General features: G+C 40.5%; 1 protein-coding gene across 1 annotated transcript; it reads right to left on the bottom strand.

Moving 5' to 3' along the window:
- Window positions 1-1,997: 1,997 nt before the first annotated feature.
- LOC306975109 (NF-kappa-B inhibitor alpha-like) lies at window positions 1,998-4,012 on the bottom strand (the record flags this gene model as incomplete). Its single annotated transcript, XM_079572529.1, has 6 exons — window positions 3,759-4,012; window positions 3,127-3,232; window positions 2,649-2,856; window positions 2,471-2,559; window positions 2,109-2,378; window positions 1,998-2,027 (listed from the first exon to the last, which is right to left on the bottom strand). The coding sequence occupies exons 1-6, from the start codon at window positions 3,992-3,994 to the stop codon at window positions 1,998-2,000; spliced, it is 939 nt and encodes a 312-aa protein (XP_079428655.1). The 5' UTR covers window positions 3,995-4,012.
- Between the last annotated feature and the right edge of the window lie 18,040 nt (window positions 4,013-22,052).

Raw genomic sequence — 22,052 nt, 5'->3', positions numbered from 1 at the left:
AAGGCCACAAAACGACAGCACGTGTCAAAAAGAATGTGCGACAAAAAAATGATGTATTATTATTATTTGTTTTTTTTTTCTTTTTGTTGTTGTTTTTGTTCTTTTCCCCCCGTTTTTTCTCCTTTTTTCTCTTGATGAAAAAGATGAAAAAAATAGACAATAAAAAAAAAAAGTCAAAAAGTCAAAATAAAGGGGGGGGGGGGGGTTACTAGCCCTAGGTGGGGGCCAATATATTGTATTTTGAGCAAATACTGATAGTTTTTAGAGCCTTTTTGTTATCAGAACCTTCCAAAATCTTGATATATGAGAGAGTTTCACTAAAAAAATGTGAATAGTGAGTCTTTGTTAGGTTTAGGAATCAGAGTAATTAAGCCTTGGGTAAGAGTCGGTGGAAGATTTACCTCTATTAATGCTTTCTATGAAAAACTTGTAGTGAAAAAGGTGCCAAATCATCTGAAAAACCTTTATAAAATCCCGCAATCAACCCATCGGTGCCCGGAGATTTATCATTTTTAAGGAGGGCAATGGAATGAATGACTTCTTCCTCCGTGAGCAAGCAATTTTCTATGTTTTTAACGTTTTTGACTGAGTTAATGCAATCTCTTCATTGTAGTGAGAGTCATATAAATGTGTGTAAAATGTGTAGCGAAATGAGCAACCCGCCAATCCTCCAGCTAATATTCCTCTGAATGACATTGCACAAAGGCCGACGGGGCGACCGACTGTGAAAGTCAAATGTAATTTCATTTCTATAACACCCACGCAGATTTCCATCGTCAACTAATCATTCAAACGAAACGAAATATCAATATTTGAATACTGGCAGCAATATCGAATGCATACAAATCCATATATGCTTTAATTTCTTTTTAAAAATGGGTTTAAAATCGAGTTTATGTCATTAAAAGTTTATCTTAATTGAACAAGGGATGCCAACACGTTTCGACCTGGCACTTCTTACTCCTTTATAGTCAATTTAAGCAGCAATTTGCCAGTTCCCCAAGTTTTTTTACTAGTTTTTTTGGATCAGTTTTACAGCTAAAGCCCAATTATTACTACACATTACATCAAGTCTGAAATCACTCATCACCTATCAACTGTTTTGTTTTGTTTTTTTGAAATTCTACACCCCCTCTGACTTCATCTCTCTCCCTGTTGAACATCTCTCCTGTTTGTTTTTCCCAAAGCATCTCTGCCAACAAGAACATGAGGCTTAAGTATCCCTTTCACTGTCATGTGACCGACGACGCTGGACTTCCCGGTCTCTGTCGTCCATTTCCTGGTTGCAGTGACTCGGCTTTCTTGCTCATGTAAACGCTTCAGAATTCCCTTGGTCTTGGTATAAAACATCATTTCCCTCTCTCGATGTAGCTAAACGTGGAATTTTCAGTACGTTTTGTTTTTTCCGATAGCGGCGGGGACTTTCAATGGTGTGACTCACAGACCCACCGGCCTCGCCCTGACAGAAAAGAAAAAAGGAAATCCCAGACTGGCGTAAGCGTGATCGTTTTCGTCCTTGTGTGAATTCTGCGATGACTGTAACGTTCGTCATCCTCTGTATAAGCAAATTTCTGTGTTTTTTTTGTTGTACTTTTACCGTTTCCCGTCACATGGTTGAACATCACAAGACCAGAGACCGAGCGTTCATAGTTCAAACTTTTTTTTATTTTCTCATAATAGTGTTTTAAAATCACACTAGATATTTAAAGTACAAAAATAGTATCTCTCTATTTACACTATATAACATGCTTATATACATATTTATATATATATATTATACAAGGGGGACTATCAGAGTTCATGATCTCGCGCTTTTCGCAGGTTCAATCTCCACTCGTTCTTCGGGACCAGCACCGGCGTCGCCTTCACGTCTTCATGGCTCGGTCCGGCCAGCGCCTCTGAGCCTCTCGGCGGCCATTTTGTGTCTCGGCCTTTTTTCGACTTGGCAGCCCCGATATAGCAGCTTCACATGTATCGCCACTCCTCGCCCGGCTTCTTTACTGCCCAAACTTTATGTCGTCGTACAACTGCAAAAAGAGCACACGAAACCCAGTTAGAAACAACGCATTTCCCACGTTCGACCTCCCTCTCATCTGTTTCGATCTGACCGTACTGACCTCATCGTCCGAGAAGTCCAAGTCCTCCATCTCGCTCTCGTCGGACTCGCTGGCGGGCAGCGGCCTCAGCTCCTGCGCCGTCTTGCTGTACAGCTGCTGCCGGATGTCTTCGTTGTGGCGGCCGTACGTCAGGTGGTACGGCGTGAACCCCCCGTAGTTCAGGCTGTTCACGTTGGCGCCGAGGTCCACCAGGCAGCGGACCAAGGCCTGATTCTGGAAGTCGACGGCTAGGTGGAGCGCCGTCCTCCCGCTGCACTGCTCCTGTGGAAGAGGCGAGGGAGAGAACGTCAGCTCGGTTGATGAAGTCGATCGGAAGCACCTTTGCGTTGGATTTGTTTGGCGTTGTTAGTTACCTGTGCGTTAATGTCTGCGCCCAGCTTGACCAGGTTCTCCACCAGAGAGATGTAGCCGTTGATGGACGCCAAGTGAAGACAGTTGTGTCCTGCGGGGGCAAAAACCAGACACGTTAGTCCACTTTGAAAATGCGCTGCAGGGTTTTGACTGCCTGTGTGGATGTGGGGGAAGGCTTACCGCTGTAGTTGGGGGAGGACGTGAGGGCGGTGAGGTGGCTGTGGCCGTTCTGTGTGATGACGCTGAAGCAGGCCAGCGAGCCCCTTTTGCAGGCGATGTGCAGGGCGGTGTTGCCGCTGTTGTCGGCGAGCCGGGGGTCGGCTCCGGCCTTCAGTAGTCTCTCCACGAGCTGCGGCTGCTCTGTGATCACCGCCAAGTGCAGCGCTGTCTGGATGAAGGGGAAGAGGGGGGGTTAGATTTGTTTGTGAGGTTGTGATGGCGGGACGTTGTTGGGTTAGATGTGTTTGTGAGGTTGTGATGGCGGGACATGGTTGGGTTAGATGTGTTTGTGAGGTTGTGAGGTTGTGATGGCGGGACATTGTTGGGTTAGATTTGTTTGTGAGGTTGTGATGGCGGGACATTGTTGGGTTAGATGTGTTTGTTTGTTTGATGGCGGGACATTGTTGGGACATTGTTGGGACATTGTTGGGCTGCATACCTGTCTCTGGTGGTTCTGTGCGTTGAGAAAGGGGTGATTGTGGGACAGCTTGATGATCTCCAGGACATGTTCTTGTGCTTCATGAATGACAGCCAGATGTAGAAGCCTGTTGGTGTCAGGGGAGAGGGAGACAGAGGTGAGTTAAAATAGTACTTGAAAAAAAAAAAAAGAAAAAGCACTGCCCACAAAGGAAGTGGTTCCAGCTCTATAAGAGAGAACAAAGCCAGAGCAGAATGTGTTTCGCAAGAATGGAGTTTTGTCGGGTTATTTCCACCAGTTGTGGCTTGACACATCTGATGCTTTATCAGTTACTGGCAGAGAGCCAGGGACTTTCCTGAACACGCACAGCGGACTTTAGCCCCGCCCCGAGCGCGCGCTCAGCCAAAGTACACACGCAAAGTCAACTTCAGCCAGCACTGCTCTGCACAGACAGACTTTACTTCACATACTCCTGTTATTGCAGACTTTATATGTGTATTTGTGTGCGCGCTTTTGCACCTTTGTTAACTTTTGCATGAAAACTCCTGTGCACAAAACTGTGACGCGCGTAATGAACACAGAACTGCACGTTTACGAAACCTCTTAGTGACATATTCATAATATAATAATGTAATAATATAACGTGCACTTACGTGTCACCATCGTCCGTCATCACTGCTCTCCAGGGCTCGTACTCCTGTGTAAAGTCCGTGTTGTCGTTGATCTGGAGCTCGTCCATGTCGCTGGTCAGCTCGTCCTCCCTCAGCGAGTCCAGGCCGCTGTCCAGACGCTCCTCCTGACAGGGCAGCACTTTCCCAGCCTGCTTGCCCTCCATGTTATCCAAAGTATATTCCCTTCGAGAGTGGTGAGAAGCTCTGTGCACGTCCATGCTGACTGTGTGTGTCTGTGTCTGCTCAAGGTTCCAGGCAGAATGAGCTGGAGAGGGAGGCGCGCGCGTTAAAGCTCCCCTGCAGGGGGCGGGGCTTGCTCTTGGGGATTTCCATTGAGGGGAATTAATGCTGTGCTTTTTGTGAGAAAAATCCCCACATGATACTCAGAATAAGAGTTTGTAGTTTCCTATTAGACACCGTTGTGCTTCACCTGTGTGTGATATAGGCCACAGCACAAATCTCTGTGTGTTCTGATGAATGGGCTGCAGGAGCATGAATGAAGGAGACACACACACACACAGCCCCCAATTCACAGCAAGAATTCCCTTCTGTTGGGGGAAAATCATGTTCATTCAAGAGGCCGAGCAGTCACATTCAAAAAGCTGAAGCTGGTCTACTCACGAGCCAGTGTAGCAAAGTGTGTTGAACATGCACTCAGTGTGAGCAGTGTTTACCTGCGGCTGCACAAACCTGTTCACCATAACAAGTCAGTCTGTGAGAGGTTTTGCATCGTGTTCTGCCCAGTCTACTTTGCATAATAGCAATATTCCCAGAGAGAAATGTATGTGACCATTCATTTCTTTGAGAATGTGAAGACTTTTGCAGAATGTGAGCTGCTTGCATGACCAGCCTGGTATTTAAGGATGGTTAGTGCGAGATCGTCTGCTCCGGAGGGACGGTCTGCTGTGAAAACGTGAGATATCATGACACAAATGATGAGGTTAGGGCCAGGGAAATAGTTCACCTCTTAACTCCCGCCTGAACCGAGAGGATCTTTTTCCTCACGTCATCACATTTTTTTTCCAACATTTTTTTGTTGGGTGTTTAACTCATTTTTGTAACTTTTTGAGTAATTTTTTATCACATTTTTTTCATTTTTTCGTCCATTTTTTCGTCCATTTTTAATCAATTTTTTGTCATTTTTTTTGTAATTTTTTAATCCATTTTTTATCAATTTTTTTTCATTTTTTCGTTCATTTTTTCGTTCATTTTTAATCAATTTTTTGTCATTTTTTTGTCATTTTTTTGTCATTTTTTGTCACATTTTTGTCATTTTTTAATCCATTTTTTGTCATTTTTTCGTCCATTTTTTCGTCAATTTTTTATCAATTTTTTGTCATTTTTTTGTCATTTTTTGTCATTTTTTATCACATTTTTTTCATTTTTTCGTCCATTTTTTCGTCATTTTTTAATCAATTTTTTGTCATTTTTTGTCACATTTTTGTCATTTTTTAATCAATTTTTTGTCATTTTTTAATCAATTTTTTGTCATTTTTTTGTCACATTTTTTGTCAATTTTTAATCCATTTTTTGTCACATTTTTGACATTTTTTCGTCATTTATGTCTCAATTTCTTGTGACATTTTTGTGCCTTTTTTCCCCACTTTTTCATAAATTTTTCATCACTTTTTTGTCAATGTTTTCTCACTTTTTTCTCACATTTCCATCATTGTTTTTACACAGCTTTTCTCCAGAAGCTTTTGGACTGGGGGTAAAGCCAAACTGGAGAAAATGTGCTCGGTTCAGGTGGGAGTTAAGGGGTTAAAACACTTTAGGATTATTTGTATTTTTAGACAAACCGACTCATAGATCAACACAAACTCACAGCAGACCGTCCCTCCGGAGCAGACCATCTATAGCACTGACCTTTAAGCATTTACAATCATTAGACCGAATGTTTGTTGTTTGAATCAGCAGCTTCCTCACTGGTGTAAAGATGAAGTCTGCAAATGTTTTTTAGTGGAATCATTTGTTGGATTTTTTTGGATGATTTAACAAATGCATGACTTATCTCTAATCACCGACTGCATGCATAGAAACATTTTGGATAATGACTATATTATAATGGGTATATTCCACAGCACATGTGTAAACCTGGCAGTTCACACGAGGTGAAACCCTTTCCCCCTCGTAGACTCCCTAATGACACCAACACTGTGTATCCCCTGATCAACATGTTTGTACTTTCTGCACCCGGGATTGTTGACATGACTTTAGTTAAACGTGGAAACACAAAGCTTTGGATTGTGCACACTGTTTCCAACTTTCCTCGTCTATGCCCGGGTTTTTGCTCCCGTACATTCCTCCCTCCGGTGCGTGACACACACCTGTAGGACTTTCTTGACATTTTTGAAGGGAAAATTCCCAGGTACACCTTGTTTGTTTACATGTGTGAGCAACGGTATCCAAGAGCAGTGCCGCATTCACACCTCTATGGGGCGGTACTGCGGCCGCATGCCAAACCCAGGGAGGCTCGTCAACGTCACATAGCGTCTGTGCGTCACTGTCGTCCCTCAGGGGTGCGTCCTCGCTCCCTGCGCTTTGAAAACATAACTTTATTGTTTCACTAGAACACACTCAGGGACATTGTGCTCGCAAAAGGTGAAAGGTTGTGTCTGGCTGCCGGCGTTTGCAAACCTGTAGATTCACTTTAACGCCGTTTGACCCATTATAACACACACTGGGACTTCCACTTCACGCTCACGCTTTGTGTTTCCTGGCGGTTGCTGTGGCGACCGGTCCTAATGTTGCAGCACTTTAATCGCTGGGACGTCCTGCGCAGTAGCTTCCACCTAAATGAGTCACTGGCAGGAGTAATTTTGTAAACTCCTAATGGCAACACCGATGTCAGGGATTGCCCTAACCCAGCCTCACAGATATAACAAACAATAGACTTTATTGCCTGTGTGTGCAGAGGTCACACTGTGGTGTCAGGTTCTCTTCAGGATCTTAAAGCGAGACACTGCAGGTGAATAGGGGAAAAAATGTATATTTACAGATATCAATGTGAAACTGTTGCTGTCGATCACTGGCATAAATGTGAGAAAAAAATACATGGCAAGTTTTCTGTCATTTTATCTTTTCATATAAGAACAAGGTGTTTTATGCCTAAAAATGCCCCAAATTTCCCATCTTTTCGGTGACGAAATCTGAATAATGGATAGAGCTACATTCAAATGTATGGTTTCATTTTATTGATGAATGAGTTACCAAGACTTTCTCAGAGCGGATTTTGGATTTCTTGTTTAGTTTTAAAATAAGCTGTTTTTTAGTGGAAAAATGTGTAAAAATTAAATTTTCGCCTCATTTTTTGACATTCAAAACTCAATAAATGGGGCTTAAGGGATTAAATAATAAAAAATCCCTCTGAAAAAATCTTCCAATTATTTTTCAGTCCAAGGCTGGAAAATGTGAAGTCTTTAGGTCCGACTGACGTGGACATAGAGTCGCCACAATGACAGAAACATGTGTTTGGAGAAAAAGGCCCTTGAAATTGCATTCTCCCATATAAGTCTATGGGGGAACTCATGTCCAGAGTTAGAAATCCAAAACACCGTCAATAATCAAATCCAGGGAGTCAAGATGTGCAGTTACAAACATGCATTAAATGACAGACAGGGATTACAAAAGAGGGGTAGCAGAGGTCAAAAAAACATTCTGTGAGCTGCACTGCCCACAAATGTGACATGATATAGAGACACATAACCAAACAAAATATGACAAAACCAATTTACCAAATACCGAAATCATGATTATGAAAATGATTACTTAAGGAGAGACACTACAGGCAAAACCCAAGCTTTCACCTGGAAACAGAAAATATGCCTAATCTTCACAATAACATGTTTAAATATTGCGCTGATTCAAAGTTCCCCCATAGACTTATATGGGAGAACACAATTTCAAGGGCCTTTTTCTCCAAACACATGTTTCTGTCATTGTGGCGACACTATGTCCACGTCAGTCGGACCTAAAGACTTCACATTTTCCAGCCTTGGACTGAACAATATTTGGAAGATTTTTGAAGATTTTTTATTATCTAATCCCTTAAACCCCATTTATTGAGTTTTGAATGTCAAAAAATAAGGCGAGAATTAAATTTTTACACATTTTTCCACTAAAAAACGGCTTATTTTAAAACTAAACAAGAAATCCTAAATCCCCTCGGAAAAAGTCTTTGCAACTCATTTATCAATAAAATGAAACAATACATTTGAATGTAGCTCTGTCCATTATTCAGATTTCGTCGCCGAAAAGATGGGAAATTTGGGGCATTTTTAGGCATAAAACACCTTGTTCTTATATGAAAAGATAAAATGACAGAAAACTTGCCATGTATTTTTTCTCACATTTATGCCAGTGATCGACAGCAAAAGTTTCAAAATTGATATCTGTAAATATACATTTTTTTCCCTATTCACCTGCAGCGTCTCGCCTTAAACCAAAATAACCATAAACCAAAAACCCATAACGAAATTACCAAAAATTGCCAGACAAAATAATGACTTAAACTGATGAACTATTTACAGAACAAAACATCATTTAGGCTCCTACAATTATCCTTTATAGGACTTTAATGCAAATCGACACATGGGTTTGTCTGCATCAGGGAACGACCTTCACACATTTGTGTCAGAGATGTCGGTTATTGAGGCAATTTAAAAGCAACATGTTCAAAGTCAAAATCGGCGCACATTTCACAACACGAAACTCTTGATCTCGTTATATGAGTCATCTTTTGCCCCTTTGCGTCATTCACCCCTCGGCTACACTCGGGCTGAAAGCTGCTTCTCGAGCGCCGGCTGCCCTGGGACAGAATGAATGTGGTTTCCTTCCTGCGCCTGTAGCCCTCCAGCACTGACCGATGTTGCAGCTAATGCAGGTGAGGTGTGTTGCACAAGGGCACAATCACAGCCTGCAACAGGAAAGCAGCAGTGTCTGAGTGGGAGACCTTTGGGTTCTTACACGAGGATGCTCAAAATAAAAATCACTTTATTTTACACTCCCTTGATACATTGTACTAACCACATATAGTACAATGTAATGTGCTCTGCAATAAGTTGTGAAGAAAGTACACAATGGAATAACTTTAGTACATGAGAGCCTTAAGGTTAGAGTTAGAATTATGTCTTTTACATTATGTACCTACAGTGTTAATGTTGACAACATATTTTAATTTAGTTTTAGTCTTCTGATGAAAATGTAATTCGATTTTAGTCTAGTTTTAGTCGACTAAAATTGCATGTAAATTTAGTCGACTAAATTTAAGACTAATTTAGTGGACTTTGCATTGATAATATTCATTATAATCATATTTAATGTTGTTCCTCTGCTTCATGGAGCTGCTCCACATGAACAAAGCTCAGAGCTGATCCTTTGGCATGTAACCTGACACCCTTCAATGTTTAAATTAATTTCACTTATGAAAAATCAAAGTCAAAATGTGATCAGTAAATTTGGTGCCTTTTTGAAAAAGGTACTTCTTCTGTTAAAATGATATTTGTTATTACTTTGTTCTGTTTTGTTTTTGTGAACTTGTGCTCCAGACCATGGGTATGATCGTGAGCACTGAAAGAAAGAAAGAAAGAAAGAAAGAAAGAAAGAAAGAAAGAAAGAAAGAAAGAAAGAAAGAAAGAAAGAAAGAAAGAAAGAAAGAAAGAAAGAAAGAAAACGAGAATTTACATGATCTGAGGCTCTTTCAGACGCTCAATACAAGTTTGGATGATTTTTGTCTCTCCTTTTCATTTTTATTTAGTCTGATTTTAGTCGACTCAAATATCTGGACATTTTAGTCACAGTTTTAGTCTCATGAGAAACATTTGATTTAGTTTTAGTCCAATTTTAGTCACAAAAATATCACTTTGACTAAAATTAATATTTTAGTCGACGAAATTAACTGCCTACAAAATACAAATACATATTATTCCATACAACTTATCACACATTGTTACAGAGCCATTACATTGTAGTAAATGTAGTTAGTCCAATGTATCGAGGGGAGTGTCAAATAAAGTGCCACCAAAGAGGGCGACGCGGCGGCGCAGCGGTTCGCGATCGTGCTTCACAGCAAGAAGGTTTATTGTTTATTGTTTATTAATGGATCCCCATTAGTCTTCACCATATAATAGTAAAGACTACTCTTCCTGGGGTCCATGAAAATGCTACATTTAAAATGTACAAAACATCATTACATGTACATTGTTAAAAATACTTAAAAATCCCGTTCCTGAACACCACCAGAACATGCTCATACAATATTACAGTTTACCTAATCTGGGATATTGTTGTTCACTACGTTATGTCCCATGATTTAGGACATGTTTATTTTACCATTCTTTTAAAACAGCTTTTGAAACTAAGGCTGTTAAAGAATAAGGAGCTTGTTCCACAGAAGCATCGCTCTGCACAGAACTGTTCTCTTCAGAGCATTGGTCCTCGGCTGTGGACGTTTAAAATGGCGCCGTGAAGCCTGACGAGGATTTAAACTGGGCCTGTCACTGGTCGGCCGTAGTTGGGAGAACAGACCTCAGGGTTTTTGAAGAGTGAAGGTCCCGGGTTCGATTCCCACCCCTTCTGTGTGGAGTTTGCATGTTCTCCCCGTGTCTGCGTAGGTTTCCTCCGGGTACTCCTGTTTCCCCTACCACTAAAAAACATGTACAATAGGTGAATCCTCCAGCCAGGTGATTCTGACCATCAGCCTGGGGCACTGCCGTCGACCACTGCTCCTTACGGGGTCACCTGAGGGTCAAATGCAGAGGACGAGTTTCGCTGCACAGCTGTTGTGTAATGAGAAATAAAGCCCCTTAACCGTTAAAGAGGGGGTGTTCTGCTTTTGTCAGTCCCACAGCACCAGTCTATATCACACTACAATGATGACAAACCTTCTGTTGGTCTGTAAATGCAGTAAATTAGAATAACTGCCTTGTATAAAACGTCTCTCTCAAAATGGCTGTAGTGAATGTCTTGAAATAGGCCTCTGTCTCTTTAAGAACCTCTGAGCCTTTAGACACGCCCCCTCCACACGCTGTCTGTGGCATCAGTGGGGAGGGGGTTCTGCTGAGGAGCAGTGGTCGGTTACTCGGCTGGTGACGAAAGCTCGGAGGCGTCTCCAGGAGGTGGGGGCGTTCCTAGGAGGACTCAGGCAAACCAATCCCTAAAATGGCCGCCATCAGAGTTTTTACAGATTACTCAGAAATACGTGAATGTGCCAAGGCAACACTTCAGCCATGTTTTTAACGAGGGAGTGACAGAATAACATGATGGAAAGCTTGAAAAAGTCGATTTTGCATAATACCCCCCCTTTAAAACAATATCTGACTAAAAGAAAAGTTTCAAGACATTTCATGACGTAATGTCGAGAAACGGTTTTACATGACCTCACACATGATTCACTGGAGCCTAATACCTAATCCCACACGCCGAACGTTCTGAGGTAAACTTAGCTCATGAATGACACAAAGGGATTCAGCCACAGTTAAAGCAGGTTTGTGGTAATTACCTTTTTTCAATCACAAACGTCCTCATTGCTTTAATTAAAAGGTTATTTCGATGCCACTTTCGGTTCCGTTTACACAACCGTGACCCTCTATCTGTGATTTAAAGACCACGCACTGTTTGTCTTCATTCTGATAAGCAAGTACGGAATGTATAATATGCGTGTCCTTAGGCGAGCTGAAACTATTCACGTCCTTATCAGTGTTTTATTCAGATAAGGCCATTTCTGAAAGCGTCTCTCTGCTTCATGTCTCCATCATTTCTGAACCATCACCTCTTTAAAAAGGAACCTGAACAATGACACAGCCTGTTTCTGTAGGTTCACTGACACAGCATTTACACCCACTCAACGTCTCACTACGTAGTTTCTTGTTTGGATATTATGCATCCCATCCCTGTTTAAATTCGTAGTGACACAGCTGGTTTAAGTGAGTCAGTGTTAAATTACTCAGGGACAGCGCGGCCGTGCACGATGACAGGAATGCAGCCTCTGAAAGCGTCGGTATCGTTAAAATGCCCGGTATGTAACGAGTCAGAGAGTCAGAGCCAAACGAAAGAAGGAACTTTATTACACGGTCAGTGGATGTTGAACTTTTCACACCAAAAACCACTTCGTAAATATTTGATGTTCTAGTACAAGTACCACCAGGCCTGGATCAGCATGAAATCAAACTGGATTGTCCATCCACCCACCCACCCATCCATCAGCCAAAAATTCAACAAAAAAGTGACAAAAACTCTACAAAAAAGTGACAAAAATTCAACAAAAAAGTGACAAAAATTCAACAAAAATGTGACAAAAATTCAACAAAAATGTGACAAAAATTCAACAAAAATTCAACAAAAATGTGACAAAAATTCAACAAAAATGTGACAAAAACTCTACAAAAAAGTGACAAAAATTCAACAAAAAAATGACAAAAACTCAACAAAAAAATGACAAAAACTCAACAAAAAAATGACAAAAACTCAACAAAAAAAAGACAAAAATTCAACAAAAAAATGACAAAAATTCAACAAAAAAATGACAAAAATTCAACAAAAAAATGACAAAAACTCAAAAAAATGACAAAAATTCAACAAAAAAATGACAAAAATTCAACAAAAATGTGACAAAAACTCTACAAAAAAGTGACAAAAATTCAACAAAAATGTGACAAAAACTCTACAAAAATGTGACAAAAATTCAACAAAAATGTGACAAAAACTCTACAAAAATGTGACAAAAATTCAACAAAAATGTGACAAAAATTCAACAAAAATGTGACAAAAACTCTACAAAAAAGTGACAAAAATTCAACAAAAATGTGACAAAAACTCTACAAAAATGTGACAAAAATTCAACAAAAATGTGACAAAAATTCAACAAAAATGTGACAAAAACCTATCCCTAAAATGGCCGCCATCAGAGTTTTTACAGATTACTCAGAAATACGTGAATGTGCCAAGGCAACACTTCAGCCATGTTTTTAATGAGGGAGTGACAGAATAACATGATGTAGAAACTATTCACGTCCACCCACCCACCCACCCATCCATCCATCCATCCATCCATCCATCCATCCATCCAGCTGTTGGAGTTGCCCAAACCACATTGCACCAGCCCCTTACGGCTCCTCCTGCAGGTGGTGGGTCCACAGAAGGACGGCCTCATGATTAACCGGGCCTGTTGGTCTCTCATAAGGGTCTTCTGAACCGCTCTCTGTCTGACCCGTCACCTATAGGACCTGTTTGCCCTGGGAGACCCTACCAGGAGCACAAAGCCCCCGACAACAGAGCTCCGAGGATCATTCAGGTTCTCAAACCCCTCCCCCACGTTAAGGTGGCGGTTCCTGGAGGGGTAATTGGATTAAGTTATGTCTGAACCATTTGTAAACCTGAAATCTTCAGTGATCTCTTACATATATAGAACAATCTTTCAGTAATAAAACAAGTAAACTGCACTAACACTCGACTGACATTCACCGAATACCCCAGACAGAATATCCTGATCCAAGAAAGATCTGAGAAGGATCCTCCAGAGCTGCACTGGAGTTGATCACACCAGTGAGACGAAGGAGATGGTGATGGACTTCACGAGGAAGCCACTACCGCACACACCGCTGAACATCCAGGGGGAGGACATTGAGGAGGTGGACAGTTTCAAGTACCTGGGTGTTCACCTCAACAATAAACTGGACTGGTCCCACAACACCAACGCCCTGTACAAGAAGGGCCAGAGTCGCCTCCACCTTCTCTGAGGTCTGACTGAGGTCGTTCTGAGGAGACTGAGGTCCTTCTGAGGAGACTGAGGTCCTTCTGAGGAGACTGAGGTCCTTCTGAGGAGACTGAGGTCCTTCAGAGGAGACTGAGGTCCTTCTGAGGAGACTGAGGTCCTTCAGAGTGACCAGGCCTCTGCTCTCCACTACGCTGCCGTGTGCTGGGCCCCGGTGTAGCGATTTCAAACTACCCCCCCATTCACCTTACCCCCCGGTACTTTGAAATTGATTTCAGACTACCGGGGGGTAACTTGAAATCGATTTCAAATTACCCCCGGGGGTAACCTGAAACTGATTTCAAGTTACCCCCCCTGATTTCAGATTACCCCCGCCGCAATATGCATTGTTTGTTTGGCACGGCTGTGTTAAATAGAAAATGCCCGGATGTTAATTGCTAATAATAGCTTCAAATCTCGTAACTTTTCATCTGGTAAGGTTAGCTTTAGCTCGTAAACTCCACTATCCTTCAGGTTAGGGCTAAGGTAAGGTTAGCTTTTGTTCGTAAACTCCACTATCCTTAAGTTTAGGGCTACGGTAATGTTAGCTTTAGTTCGTAAACTTAAGGTTAGGGCTACGGTAATGTTAGCTTTAGTTCGTAAACTTAAGGTTAGGGCTACGGTAATGTTAGCTTTAGTTCGCAAACTCCACTATCCTTTAGGTTACGGCTCCAACTGCGGTTCCTGTAAGGTATTTTATGGATGAAGAAAGCAGTTGAGAGGGGGGTAGTCTGAAATCAGGGGGGGTAGCTTGAAATCGCGTTCATCTTACCCCCGGGGGTAACTTGAAACTGATTTCAAATTACCGGGGGGTAGCCTGAAATGGGGGGTAGTTTAAAATCTTTACACCGGTCCGCACAGAGCGGGACAAGAACAGACTGAACAAGCTGGTCAGGAGGGCCAGCTCCGTCCTGGGCTGCCCCCTGGGGGACAGGAGGGTGTTAGCCAAGCTCACCTCCATCATGGACAACACCTCCCACCCACTGCACGGGACTGTAGAAGAGCTGAGCAGCTCTCTCAGTGGCAGACTGAGACACCCTCAGTGCAGGACGGAGCGCTACCGCAAAGCCTTCATCCCCACTGCTGTCAGACTGTGCAATAAGACTGTGAAGTAACATGTGCAATAATCTCTGTATCAGCTGCACTTTATTAACTCTGAGTGACGCCGACTGTAACAAGTGAATTTCTCCTTTGTGAGATCAATAAAGGATTATCTTATCTTATCTTATCTCCAAAAGACTACCCCCAGCAGCACCACTGAACACCGGGTGAAGCGCAAAGAGCAACATTCTCCCTCCGGGGCTTTTGCACATTTCAGAACGTCCTTTTCTCAAGTCTCCTCTGATGACGCGACCGCAGCCTCGACCTCGGCATCTGCGAATGACTCGACTTTAATTTGGTTAGCGCGGTTTCGACAAATCAAACACTTTGGCTGAAACTTTCAAACTGGCTCTGTCAAAACTGTGCGCAGTCCTCTCCCCTTTCACGGTTTCAGCCTTAATTTACACATTCAAACGTGTTCGGGGAATCGTGGGCGAGGGGCCGGCGTCTCGGTCTCGTCATTCCCACAGTCTCTCAGGGATCTCACTGTGTGTGAGAGAGACGTGTCCCACTAACCCCCTGTCCCACGGTCGCCCCGCCCTGATGTTTACAACACACGTGTGATCAAAGCACATAACAGGGCCGTTCTCTGCAATCTATTGTCGGCTTTGGTGGGAATATTAGACAAAACAGATCACAATGGATGCAATTTGAAAGTCATCAAAGCCGTGAGGTGACTATGCACTTTGATTCATCCATAAAGGGTCACAAGTAAAGGCATCGTGGATCAGTGGTGAAGCCTCTTTCTCACAACAAGCGTCTCGGTTTGATTCCTGGGCCAGGACTGTGCACGCTCGTGTAGTTTCCACTCTTACCTCAACATTTACATGTCAGTTTGGCTCAAGAGTGGAAGTGCACACGTTCATTCATTCTCTTCGTGATCTCATTTTGTCGGACACTTATGTTGCATTTCTTATGTATGTGCTATGATAAATAAAGCACGAGAAGTCAGAGCATTAGTGCCGGTGCCAAGCGCATACAAATGAGCAGTGTTGTGTTAGAAAGTAGCCTGCAGTGTTAATTTTGACAACATATTTTAATTTAGTTTTAGTCTTAGTCTTTTGACTAAAATGTAATTCAATTTTAGTCGAGATTTGTGGGATGTGTGGGGCAACATATCTGCATTGCTCTTTCTTCACTGCATTTTGAAATTGCTCAAGTTTTGTAGAAAATTGCCAAATCTCCAAGTATCTCATTGCAAGACTGTTGAATAGTCTTAGTCTTTTGACTAAAATGTAATTTAATTTTAGTCGAGATTTAGTCAAAAAAATCTTTTAAATTTTAGTCTAGTTTTAGTCGACTAAATTTAAGACTAATTGAGTGGACTTTGCATTGATAATCTTCATTCTAATCATATTTAATGTTGTTCCTCTGCTTCATGGAGCTGCTCCACATGAACAAAGCTCAGAGCTGATCCTTTGGCAGAGAATTTACATGATCTGAGGCTCTTTCAGACGCTCAATACAAGTTTGGATGATTTTAGTCTCTCCTTTTCATTTTTATTTAGTCTTATTTTAGTCGACTAAAATATCTGGACATTTTAGTCACAGTTTTAGTCTCATGAGAAACTTTTCATTTAGTTTTAGTCCAATTTTAGTCGTCAAAAATATCACTTTGACTAAAATTAAGACTAAATATTTTAGTCGACGAAATTAACACTGGTAGCCTGGGAAGCCAAGAGTGACCTGTTTATGTCTGTCAGTACGAAGGAGACAGAGCATCACTTCAACATTCTGGAGCTATGGCAAATAAAACGACATTTCTTTCTGACGAGAAGCTTCCGGTGCAGGGGAAGAACATGTAATGATGGACCTGTGGACTTTACTGTCGTGTGGGGAACATGCTAATGGCTCATATGTGAATAACGGTCAGAAATGCAGCTTTTACTTGTTTTTAGTTAGAAGCAACATCCATCTTCTTCCACTTGTCCGTTGCCAGGTCGTCCCAGCTGCCCAAATCACATTACACCAGCCCCTTATGGCTCCTCCTGCAGGTGGTGGGTCCACGGGAGGACGGCCTCATGATTAACCGGGCCTGTTGGTCTCTCACAAGGGGCTTCTGATCCACTCTTTGCACTACAAAAAGTAAATATCAAGCATTGGCTTAAATGACTTGAATTGAGGAAATGTTTCTTGTTTTGAGCGGTTTTCACTCATTTAGACACTTTTCCTGATCGGACCGAGTTTCCTTTGTTTGTTTGAGGACATTTCAGACCAGTTCTAGGGTAAATCTCGCTTGAAATAAGAAAGTAAAACTGCCAATGAGATAAGACCAATTTTCTTTCCCCATTGGCAAAGAAAATGACCTGAAATAAGGACGAAATGTATCGAAACGAGTCAGAAACATCTCAGAACAAGTGAAATAATCCGGGACAAATGCCCAACAACTTCTTAACTGGTCAAAACAACTAAAATTTGGATTATTATGCTCAAATTGAGATGTTTATACTGATCTAGTTAATTACTTTTTGCAGTGTGTTAGACCTGTCACCTATAGGACCTGTTTGCCCTGGGAGACCCTACCAGAGGGAAAAAGCCCCCGACAACAGAGCCCCCAGGACCATTCGGGCGCTCAAACCCCTCCACCACGTTAAGGCGGCGGTTCCAGGAAGTTAGAAGGAACAATACTTGAAAATCAGCTTTGGCCGTGTGGGGCAACATATCTGCATTGCTCTTTCTTCACTGCATTTTGAAATTGCTCAAGTTTTGTAGAAAATTACCAAATCTCCGAGTATCTCACTGCAAACTGTCGAACACCGGAATGTCCGAGTTTACAGAAGTGTCGGTTATACCGTTTTATACGATGGGCAACACGTTTTCCCATAACAACTGGTCGCGCCTTCGTACATCTTTTCAACAGAATAGCTCCGGTCTGTCCAACACTCTGGCATGCACGGTCCAGAATCTTACTTTGCATTCATTTACATGGTCAGCCTTTGTTCCCATGAGCACATTCAAACTCATGCAAATCATCCGGACAAAGACATGACGCAGTGTATCGATATAACATGCCTTTTTGTCTTACCGGATGATTTTTTTGTTTGTTCGTTTATGTTTTATTCAACAATACTCGTCACACACAGGAGAACGACATCCCACTGTTATGAGACGGCGCGGGCATAAGTCAGATTTAAGGGGAGACACTACAGGCAAAACTACATTTTTTCAGTTTTCAGGTTTTGGGCCATATTGGTCTCTGAACATATAAGCTTTCACCCGGAAACAGAAAATATGCCTAATCTTCACAGTAACATGTTTAAATATTGCGCTGATTCAATGTTCCCCCATAGACTTATATGGGAGAATGCAATTTCAAGGGCCTTTTTCTCCAAACACATGTTTCTGTCATTGTGGCGACACTATGTCCACGTCAGTCGGACCAAAAGACTTCACATTTTCCAGCCTTGGACTGAACAATATTTGGAAGATTTTTTCAGAGGGATTTTTTATTATTTAATCCCTTAAGCCCCATTTATTGAGTTTTGAATGTCAAAAAATAAGGCGAAAATTACATTTTTACAATTTTTTCCACTAAAAAACAGTTTGTTTTAAAACTAAACAAGAAATCCCAAATCTGCTCTGAGAAAGTCTCGGTAACTCATTTATCAATAAAATGAAACCGTACATTTGAATGTAGCTCTGTCCATTATTCAGATTTTGTCGCCAAAAAGATGGGAAATTTGGGGCATTTTTAGGCATAAAACACCTTGTTCTTATATGAAAAGATAAAATGACAGAAAACTTGCCATGTATTTTTTTCTCACATTTATGCCAGTGATCGACAGCAAAAGTTTCACATTGATATCTGTAAATATACATTTTTTCCCTATTCACCTGCAGTGTCTCGCCTTAATGCTTTATTCATACAACTAAAAACACTGAAATTTTGTGAATTAGTAGAGTTTAACCTTTTAAAAACCACGTATAAAGCTCACCTGGAAAGTTTACCAAATAATTTACAAAGCAGATTCAATAAGAGAAAAAGCAGACATGAACTAAAAGGTACTGAGGTTTTTACAAAACCCAGGTTTCAATCGGCAGCAAAGGAAAGATGTTTCTCAATCAAAGGAGTCGCTCTGTGGAACAGTCTTGATTGTAAAGTTAAAACTTCTAAGTCCATTGATGTGTTTAAGAAATATGTAAAATTATCAGTGTTACAAAAATATGACACTGCGGAGGAGCAGATCAACTTTATTTATGCATTTGTATTTTGTGTTTTGATGTCTTGGACAAGAAAAAAAAAAAAAGAAAGAAAAGAAAAGAAGGCTGCATGAGACAGTTTAACATTTAAATGAACTGGAACTGTAAATGATTTTGTGTTGATTAGGGGCAGACATTATAAGTTTTTTACTTCTTTCTGCTCCTTTTCATTCGTGCTAAATGCTGCTGTTGCATTTTTAAATGAATGAAATAAATAAAAAAAATGAAAAATGAAATGAAATGCTGCTTAAACACTTTCCATACACACACGTGCAGAAAACAAAGCATGGAAACAGCCGACGACGCAAACCACACTTCAAGACATGCATTTACAGTACGCCTACTGTAAGTACTGCTCTAATATCTTTAATAGTTTGGTCAGCTGAACAACACCTGTACAATCCCACCACCTTTACTATTATGGGCTAAAATAAATACAAACACTCAGCCTTTAATGTGTTCATGGCCACAAGCTTGAAAGGATTCTCAAATAAAGCCTGTTTACAGTTTAATCCTTGTGGTGATAGGCCTCCTGACAGCATGACTTACTGACTGGTTGAAATGGACTAATGTCAAAAAGAACACTTGCCGTGAGTCTTTAGCGCCCCCGTGTGGTAGAAAGATGAACTACAGCTGGAACCGAAATAGGCATATTTCAGTATAACTACAACAACTGAGTATGAATCAAAGCAAAAGCCAATTAATTTAAGGCGAGACACTGCAGGTGAACAGGGAAACATGTATATTTACAGATATCAATTTGAAACTGTTGCTGTCGATCACTGGCATAAATGTGAGAAAGAAATACATGGCAAGTTTTCTGTCATTTTATCTTTTTATATAAGAACAAGGTGTTTTATGCCTAAAAATGCCCCAAATTTCCCATCTTTTCGGCAACGAAATCTGAATAATGGACAGAGTTACATTCAAATGTATGGTTTCATTTTATTGATAAATGAGTTGCCAAGACTTTCTCAGAGCGGATTTTGGATTTCTTGTTTAGTTTTAAAATAAGCTGTTTTTTTAGTGGAAAAATTTGTAAAAATGTAATTTTCGCCTTGTATTTTGACATTCAAAACTCAATAAATGGGGTTTAAGGGATTAAATAATAAAAAATCCCTCTGAAAAAATCTTCCAAATATTGTTCAGTCCAAGGCTGGAAAATGTGAAGTCTTTAGGTCCGACTGACGTGGACATAGTGTCGCCACAATGACAGAAAAATGTGTTTTGAGAAAAAGACCCTTGAAATTGCGTTCTCCCATATAAGTCTATGGGGGAACATTGAATCAGCGCAATATTTAAACATGTCATTGTGAAGATTAGGCATGTTTTCTGTTTCCGGGTGAAAGCTTATATGTTCAGAGACCAATTTGGCCCAAAAACCTGAAAACTGAACAAATGCAGTTTTGCCTGTAGTGTCTCCCCTTAAAGCGAGACATTACCTTGTCTTCCTATAGCTCATTGTAGAAACAAGACGATTGATATAGTTGTGCTGTTTTTCTGTCTATCTGCCTGTTTATGGACATTATGATGTTGCTTGAATGATAAACCCAGATTCAGCGCAGTAATCCTTTGGTAAATGTTGTTTCTTGATGCCGTTTTGAAGCTTTTCCTCAGATGGAAAATGTAACTATTATTTTTATTCATGCAAAAGTACAGTTAAAAGTACTGTAAGGATGAAATAAGTACAATTACAGAGTGCAATTACTTTAAAATGTTACTCAAGTTCATGTACTTGAGTAAATGAAATTGAGTACTAATCGAGTTTTTCTGAATTATTATTATTTTTGGATACAGACGGATTGTGCAGGATCACCGGGAAATGTAAATGTTTATTACAGTGATTACGGGGTCGGCGTGTATGAGCTTCGAGCTTCAGCCGACTCCTTTTTTTTTTGAGCTCCTGTGAAAGAATAATGTGGATGTGAATGTTGTAAATAATGTGAATAATGTGAACTTAATGCATGTTCTCCAGTGTAACGCCTCATTCCATTTTTTTTGCCACCTATTTGTTTGTTTTTTTGCTGCACTTTCATCACCTTTTTTGTTCAGTGTAAATCACTTTTTTGCTGCACTTTAGTGACTTGTTGGTGATTTTTTTTGTCGCTTTTTTGCTGCACTTTTGTGGCTTTTTGTTTTATCACTTTTTTGTTGAGTTTTGTCACTTTTGGCTGCACTTTCATCACTTTTTTGGTCGAGTGCAAATCACTTTTTTGCTGCACTTAAGTGGCTTTTTTTGTTGCATTTTTGTCACTTTTTTGCTGCACTTTCATCACTTTTTCGTCACCTTTTTGTTGAGTTTTTGTCATATTTTGGCTGCACTTTAGTGGCTTTTTTCCCCCACTCTTTTGCACTTCTTTAAATGTGTTTTCATTCATTTGTGAACGTTGTAAATAATGTGAAATGTAAACTGCTCCAAAAAAAAAAAATAACTAACTAAAAAAAAAGCAATTAATTTAAAGTAATATTTGTGTTTTCTGAATAGTATTGTTGTGTGAAAGGATGTGTACTTTTGGACCTCTTTTATTAGTACAGTGGTTCTCAACCTTTTGGAGCCGCGACCCCCAGTATAACAGTTAAGGAACATTAGCCGACATAATAAAAGAAAAAAACAAAGAAAAAAACAAATGGCTACAGTCAAATTCATCAAATTACGAACATATAATGGCCCTCTGGTAAAATAGCACGTATGCAACAATAAAATATCATAATATGAGCTAAAAAAAGTATGTATTAGGGCTGCAGCTAACGCTAATTTTGCTAATCGATTTATCTACCGATTATTTTCACGATTAATCGATTAATCGCTTGGCTGTGAAAGGTGCACGGAAATTGTATTTTTTCAATTTTTTGACCACATAAAGCTAAAGTGGCGCCGCTTAAGGACATGTTGATGGAGTAAACTTAAAGTAAACGTTTGTAGGAGGCTATTTGTGCTAATTCTGCTTCTGATTGGACGAGACAAAGACAGATATTTATGAAATTTACAATGTACAAAACACTGCAGACCCGAACTTTAAATATAAAGTAGGTTTTCATCCAAAATACATAATTGTCATGTCATTTTTGCTCTATTTTAGTCTGTGTTCACTAGAAAACGATTAATCGATTACTGGAATAGTTGACAACTATTTTAGTAATCGATTAGATGCCGATTAATCGATTAGTTGTTTCAGCCCTAGTATGTATATTTTATCTACATGATCTGGCGACCCCCCTAATTTGTCT

This window comes from Gobius niger (assembly GCF_951799975.1).
Source record: "Gobius niger genome assembly, chromosome: 15".
Taxonomy (NCBI): Eukaryota; Metazoa; Chordata; class Actinopteri; order Gobiiformes; family Gobiidae; genus Gobius; species Gobius niger.
The sequence above is the reverse complement of the archived record's forward strand: the minus strand, read 5'-3'. Positions and strand labels throughout refer to the sequence as shown.